Source organism: Nicotiana tabacum, chromosome 6 (genome assembly GCF_000715075.1).
Source record: "Nicotiana tabacum cultivar K326 chromosome 6, ASM71507v2, whole genome shotgun sequence".
NCBI classification, from domain to species: domain Eukaryota; kingdom Viridiplantae; phylum Streptophyta; class Magnoliopsida; order Solanales; family Solanaceae; genus Nicotiana; species Nicotiana tabacum.
This window is the reverse complement of record NC_134085.1, coordinates 11,472,878-11,480,950: the sequence shown is the minus strand read 5'-3', so window position 1 is coordinate 11,480,950 and position 8,073 is coordinate 11,472,878. Positions and strand designations below refer to the sequence as shown.

Sequence of the window (8,073 nt, the reverse complement as noted above, 5' to 3'; positions counted from 1 at the left end):
TAACTTCAATCAACATTCAGGTATGGTTCCTGATGCTCTACCTATAACTGCTGATGCAGTTTTGAATGATTTTGGTGCCCAGAATCCTGTATCCCAATCCCAATCTCTCCCATGTTGTTCTATCTGATAAAGAAGCTCAAGGAGGGTTGGAGAATTGTCAGAAAAAACCTATAGAAATACAGGAAGGGGTACCTTCAGGGGTGGGAGTTCCTCATGTTTTGAATGGGTGTGCAAGTGCACAATTGGCTGGCCCTAGTTTGGACTGTCAAACCCCTGCTACCACTGTTCCTAGCCATGATCCTCATCATGTCTAGTTCTTTGAGGAACCTGAGAACTGTGAATTTACCAGTTCTGAAGAGGAATTCTCAGTTCAGGATGATGATCATATCAGGAGGTTAATGAAAGGAAAATCTAAGGCATCTGGTTTCAACATACAAACTCCTAAACCAAAAAATAAACCCAGTCAAAAAAGAAGACAAGCAATGAGGAAACGAAATGCAGGAATCAACATCAATGAACCACCTAATATTACCCAGTTTTTAAGCCCTACAATCCAGCAAAAATTCAGGCCTGATCCTAATGCAATAGAGGAATCCCCTATTTACAAGAACTTAATAATAGTCAATCCTTCCCTTTCCCAACCTCTATTATCCAATAAAGAACCAACTTCAGATGGAAATAAATCAGAGCTTCCCACCAATGATGAAAACCCCAATCCAATATACATAAATCCACTTCAGTTCCTACCAGCACTCCCAGAAAAAACCATCACTTCTACCCTCTAGAAATGGTCTTGGAGGAATGTCCTCTCAACAGATATACTCCACAGCAAGATAAATACAAATCAATTGAATCTGAGGATAAAATCATTGGTGAGAAAGATGTTGAGAATGATTCTAGTGATGAAGATCTTGAAAAAGAACAACATTGTGATCTCCTGATTGCTGCAGTGAATGGAAAGTCAAACCAGAAAAATGTTGCTTCTGCAAAAGTTCCTCCCAGAAAGATCCCTTCACCAAGGTTAACTCAGAGTAGAGCTTCTAGAAATAGAAGCGGCAGTGTCCCACCAAAACACAACCTAAAACCCTCCTTCCAATGATTAGTACAATCATTTGGAATGCAAGAGGCATCAAAACCTCTAGATCTATTGAAAGGCTCAAAATTCTAAAACACATCCACAAACTTTCATTTATTGCAGTTCTAGAACTATTCCTTGATACCTCTCATATCAACCTTTTCAAACTCCAACTTTCAATGCACCAAATTGCTTCCAATGTTACTGACAAGATTTGGTCTTTTGGGACAAAAAATTCAATGCTTCAGTCACAGATCATGATGGACAACAATTAACTTTAGAGATGAGACATGTGGAAAGTGACTCCTCTTTTTTCCTCACAGTAGTTTATGCCAAACACAAACCAATTCTGAGAAGACCATTATGGGAGGTGCTGAGACACAAATCAGCAACTTATGATTCCTTGGTGTGTAATTGGAGATTTCAATGTTATTGCCTTAGTTGAAGAGAAGATATGAGGCATTCCTTACCAAATGAACAAGAGCATGGATTTTCTGTGTATGATTGAGGATTGTGGTTTGGTTGATTTGGGCTATTATGGTTTCAGATGCACCTGGTCCAATGGTAGAGGTCAATGCTCTATTTTCTGGAAAAGGTTGGACAGGGGGCTTGCCAATGATCAATGGTTATCTGCTTTTCCATCTACTACAGTCTCTTACTTAGCATCAACAGGGTCAGATCACAACCCCTTCTCATGGAGATCAGAGTTAGGCAAGAAACTGACAACAAATATTTTAGGTTCCTTAACCTTTGGGTTGATAATGCTAATTTCAAACCATTTGTTAAGGGAATCTGGGACAAAAATGTAACTGGGAGTGTCATGTGGATATTCCATCAAAAACTGAAGGCTCTATGTACTAGTTTGAGTCAGTGGTCAAGGCAGCAATATGGAGATATATTCCAAAAATCTAAGGAATATGAAGAAAAGGTAAAGGCAGCAGAGATGGTCTGGGCACAGACCACTGAAGAAGCTGACAGGGCAAATCTTCATGATCTTAAAGCTCAGTACATAAGATACATGAAATTAGAAGAGAACTTTCTAAAACAAAAAACTCAACTTTAGTGGTTCAAAGAAGGAGATGCCAACTCTAAGTACTTCCATAGTCTCATCAGAGGTAGAAGAAGAAAACTATATATCCACAAGATCAAAGATGAAAATGGACAGTGGATTCAAGGAGATGAGGTTATTGGTAATGCAACATGTACATTCTATGATAACTAAGGAAGACAATGACATTCTGACTGTAGATCCCACCTTATTAGAGCTCAAAGAGGTAGTCTTCTCTATGAATCCCACTAGTGCAGCAGGGCCAGATGGATTCAATGACAAATTCTACCAATATTACTGGGACATCATTAAGACTGACCTCCTAAATGTTGTGCTAGCATTCTTTGGTGGTTGTATCATGCCAAAATACATACAGTGCATGCTTGGTCCTTCTTCCCAAGGTGGAATTCCCTAATTCCCTGACTTAATTAAGACCTATCAGTCTCAGCAACTTCATTAACAAGATTATATCCAAAGTCATATGCACCAGACTTGGCCTATTCTTCCCAGAATAATCTCTGCCAATCAGTTTGGTTTGATAAAGGAAGAAGAAATCTCTAAGAACATTATGCTTGCTCAAGAAATTGTCCATGGTATTAAGAAACCTAATGAAGAATCAAATGTTGTCATCAAATTAGACATGGCCAAAGCCTATGATAGGGTCTCCTGGAGTTTTACCTGCATAATGCTAAGGGGGATGGACTTTTGTAAAAGGATCATTGATATGATTTGGAGAACTATGTCTAACAACTGGTATTTAGTCATTGTCAATGGTTCTTGATGTGGCTTTTTCCATTCCACAAGGGGTCTTAAACAAGGTGACCCCCTTGTTCCATCTTTATTCAGCATAGGGGCTGAACTTCTATCTAGTATTCTCAATATCCTCAATCATGACCAACTATGCAATGGTTTTTATATGGAAAGAAGGGGACCTCAAGTCAATCATCCAAGCTTTCCTGATGATATCATCATCTTCACTTCTGGGAAAATGTTCTCACTTTAGAAAATCATGTGTATCTTGAACAATTATGAAGACACATCTGGTTAGCAGATTAATAGACACAAAAGTCACTTCATGACTTCTCCTTATGCCTTCCAATCTATAGTTAGAAGAATCCAATTTAATACAGGATTCACCAAAAAGTTATCTCCCCTCACATACCTAGGTTGTCCTTTGTACACTGGTAGGTTGAGAATCAATCACTTCAACATCCTTGTCTCCAAGATTGTAAGCAGAATCAGGGGTTGGCATGGTAAAATACTGTCTCATAGAGGAAGAGTCACTCTGATTAAATATGTTTTACAATCTATGTCGATCCACTTACTGTCAGCTGTCTCCCCTCCTAAGACAGTAATGGAAAAGCTTGCAGCAAATTTCTTTTAGGGAATGGAAATCAACAAAAAGAAGTACCATTGGGCTTCATGGCACAAACTATGCTATCCTGTGAATGAAGGTGGTTTAGGCTTCAGGAGAATTGAGGACATATGCAAATCTATGGAATATAAGCAATGGTGGCACTTCAGAACTACTCAGTCCCTACGGAGTAGTTTCCTAAAAGCCAAGTATTACCAGAATTCTAACCCCATCTCCTTTGGGATTCAGGCCAGTCACAAGCTTGGAAAAGACTAATGACAAACAAAAGAGAAGCTGAGAAGAATATCCATTGGAGACTTATACAGGGAATTGCAGTTTCTAGTGGGACAACTGGTTAGGAGTTGGGCCTCTAGCTTCTCACAGACATGAAGGAGGCAGGCTAGGAAATGTCACAGTTTCCTATTTTCTTGGACACCGGCCAGTGGAACATCCAAAAACACAATGATATTGCCCCTACCAACATGATCCATGTGATCATGCAGACTCCCATCTTCTTCAACAACAATGCACAAGATGAAGGTATTTGGAGCCCTACCACTAATGGTAGATTTACCTGTGCATCTGCCTGGGAGCTTATCAGGATAAAAAACAACCTAACTTCTCTAATAAGATGACCTGGCATAAGAAGATCCCATTCAAGTGGTCATTTTGCCTATGGAGAGTCATCAAAAATAAGCTTCCTACTGATGATGGGGTGTTATCCTTCTGCAGCCCTACTGTGACCAGGTGTGTGTGCTGCTCTTTTCACACCAATGAAACTATTGACCATCTCTTCAGTAGGGGAAACTTTGCCAGAATAGTGTGGAATAAGTTTGAAGGTCCAGTTGGAATTCAGACTGAAGAATTTCCCCTCAGACTCCTTCTGATGAGGTGGTGGCTCTTACACAACAACAATGAAGTCCAAAAACTCATTCTACACTACCTACCTATCATAGTTTGTTGGAACCTATGGAAGAACAGGTATATTGCCAAGTATGGAGCAAAATCCACCTCTTTAACAAGAGTTTTGTTCTCTATTAATTCTGACATCAACATGTTGCTGAGAGCCAATTTTCTAGAAGTCAAGTGGCCTCTCAATTGGCAGGAACTCTACCCCTTCATTGAGAACCTAAAACACCAAACCTTCTCTGCTCAAGTAGTATGGAGTAAACCAAGCCATGGCTATGTGAAGGTCAACAATGATGGGAGTGCACTCACAAATCGAGGCAGGATTGGTGTAGGAGTGATCATCAGAGATCACTACTCTGAGTTCATTCATGCATCTGCAGCTCCTTTAGGGGAAGGGACCAACAACTTTGTAAAAACTGAAGCAGCTCTTATAGGAATCCAATGGTGCCTGAATAATGGATTCACTAAGGTCCATTTGGAATCAAACTCTGCACTCTTAATTCAGTGGCTAACCAGTGGTAGAAACTTCCCATGGTCTCTTAAGATGAAGTTACATCAGCTCCTTGATCTCTGCAACCTCTGTGAGAGTTTCAAATGCTCACATACCTACAGGGAAGCCAAATGTCCTGCAGACTCCTTGTCAAAACTCAATCATGATCTCACCACTATAACTGAGTATCACAATGCCTCTGCACTACCTACCCACATCAGAGGATTAATTCTGCAAGATTACCTGAGTACTCCTGCTTTCAGACACAAGAGAACCAGAAGGATTCTGGTTCCTCCACACCATGCAAGATCCTCTACTTCATCTCATGGTTATGGTTGATGCAGCCTTAAAAATGGGGACCCAATCATCAGTCCAAATGAAGAACACAAGGCAACAGCTAAGGGCAATCATTGCCAATGCTAACCTATTTTTCCTTTTTGCAAGTACCATCATTCTGGGAATGCATAGCCCATTGCTCTATCCTTAGAGTGTGGTATTAACATCATTGTTGTTAAATCTGCTGAGGATGGATCAATGGATTGGAGCAAACCTCAACACACACACTCATTACAACTATGTCCTCAAACAACATAGTACCAACTTCCATATGTCCAAACAAAAAGACTGAAAAACCAAAAAGAAATGAAATCCACTCCACCAATAAGTGCTCCAACATACACCCTCTATCACACTGCTACATTGTCTCCTTGAACCCACAAGAACTTAGGAGACCTGTATGCAAACAACAGAAACCAAAAACTAAGCAGAAATGCATATTTTTCTAACTCTGTTTTCTTTTTTTGCAAGTTGCCCTAATTATGTGATGCTCACTCAATTGATGTATATCCAGGGTGTGGTATTCGCATCTATGATGCTCATTCTCCTAGAAATACATCAGTTGAGTGGAGAAGCAAATCCAAATGCAGAAACCTGCTATCTCAGCAGGTTCAGAATCTGCTTTCTAACATCCCAGTCTCAGGCAACCCAAGCATGCCATAGCCTCAACCAATGGTTCAAAAATCACCCCTTCAACATACCAAATGAAGCAGCAGCTCCCAATGCAAGAGCTCATAGAATCAGCATAATAGCTGGGCAACTTCTCAGCTGACACTGCTGCAATCTCTATTCTTTATGCAGCCACTCACTCAGAAGCAATCCCCAGTACTTCCATCCCCACAAAAAGCTATAATCCTTATACAACAATCCCATCATACCTTCAGCAACCATAATTCAAACCCCCTATTTCATAACCCAGATCCCATTGATGCTCCTAGAAGACATAAGAACCTGGGAGCAGAACTTCTCATTCCACAAAGTTGTCACAATACATCCATCATCTTTTCAGAATACCACCTTTCAGCACCTCATTTCATACCTCCCCTTAAGTGTTGTGTCTATCACACCCCTATCTACAACAGTGCTCCCAGTACACACAAGAACCTGGGAGCAAAAAGTTTTACACTAATTTGTTTGCTTCTTGTTGCAGGTTACAGGAACCGGCCCAAAATATTGAAGAAATTACAAGGAGTGGTATTAGCATTCTCAATACTCAACATCCTGCAATTGTTTCAATTTTCATGGGCCTGTTATGACCCTCAAAACATGATGCCCCTCTGCTATGGATTCATCAGTAGCAACATTAAGGAAATTCCATATGTAGCAGTTTGGACAACAGGCAAGCAGAATCATAATTGCCCAAGTTCTCAGCAGCTACTACACCCTATGTTGCAGGCGAAACATTTCATCATCTGCACAGACTTCCAGTTGATCATTTCAAGGGACCCAGATCTGGTCCAACCACCATGTCAAGCAACCAATTTCACAAGCATAGGATCTCAGATTGTGCAGAATCTAGGTAGAATAAGGCTAAGGTCACAAACTTAACCACATTGCAATGCCCAATCACTTTGCGCCAACATCAGAAGATCACTCAATGCAACAACTCCTTCAGAAATCACAAGTCACTTGCAAACATAAAAGCATGACAATGCTCAATCTTTTTTGTCAAGGATGCCAGGTAGTATCAACACATAAGCCTAGCATCTTGGGCCTCTTTTGTCAGCTATCTTCAATTTGCTTTCCTTGGCACCATTGTCAAAGCAAAGTTGAAGATAGTCCCCTCCATTATCACATGATTTTTGTCATTCTTCTTAGGGATTTTCTGCATAATTCTAAATGCAGATCTTGTTGTATATGGAAGATGACTTTCCAACTCACCTCTTTTGTAGATTTAGGATCATTTGTGCTATTTTGTATAGTTGACCTATGTTTGCTTCATTCTGATTTTGTATATCCAATTGACTACCATTGTTTGATAGTCAATTGGAACATCAGTATAGGTCTAACTCATCATAGCATTCAGATTTTACCTGGCTGTCATATTTTGATAACCAGGTGTTCATGTACCATATTTTTGGAGGTCAGGTCTATGCCCCCTCCTTTGTTGTACCTTTCCTTTTATATATGAAAATTATCCCTAAGCATAATGTTTAGTGGACTTTGTTAAAAAAAAACTGTAAACCTTAAACCTTGAACCCTGAAATATAACATAGAGGAAACATAATTTAGGGGATTGGGGCTAAGATACTCAAAATGATCGGCGGGGTCGTTACATCCTTCCCCTCTTAAAACAAACGTTCGTCCTCGAACGAGTATAGAGACATACCTGAAGTGGTAAAAAGATGAGGATATCAGCTACGCATATCATGCTCGATCTCCCAATTCACCTCTTCGACTGTCCGTCTGTTTGAGGGTGAAATGCTATACTCAACTCAACCTGGGTGCCTAATTCATGTTTTACGACTATCAAAACCACGATGTAAACTGCGTACCCTAATCAGAGATGATAAATAACGGAACGACATGAAGCCTTAAAATCTCATGAATATAAATGTGAGCCAGCTGCTCTGAAGAATAGATAGTCACCACTAGAATAAAATGAGCTGGCTTGGTCAGCCTATCCACAATCACCCAAACCGTAACGAACTTCCTCTGAGTCCGTGGGAGCCCAACAACAAAATCCATAGTAATCCGCACCCATTTCCACTCTGGTATCTCTAACCTCTGAAGCAATCCACCAGGCCGCTAATGCTCATACTTCGACTGCTGACAGTTTAAGCACCGGGCTACATATTCCACTATGCCCTTCTTCATTCGTTTCCACTAATAGTGCTGCCTTAAGTCCTGATACATCTTTG

At 40.3% G+C, this 8,073-nt stretch overlaps 1 protein-coding gene across 1 annotated transcript; it reads left to right on the top strand.

Annotated features, from left to right (window-relative positions):
- The first annotated feature begins 4,108 nt into the window (after positions 1–4,108).
- On the top strand, positions 4,109–5,215 carry LOC107815872 (uncharacterized). The gene has a single exon (XM_016641518.1). The coding sequence runs from the start codon at positions 4,109–4,111 to the stop codon at positions 5,213–5,215; it is 1,107 nt and encodes a 368-aa protein (XP_016497004.1).
- Positions 5,216–8,073: the final 2,858 nt, after the last annotated feature.

What these genes read in the sequence shown, in the direction of transcription:
- LOC107815872 (XM_016641518.1), top strand. Translation starts at nt 4,109, where the DNA reads ATGACCTGGCATAAGAAGATCCCATTCAAGTGGTCATTTTGCCTATGG.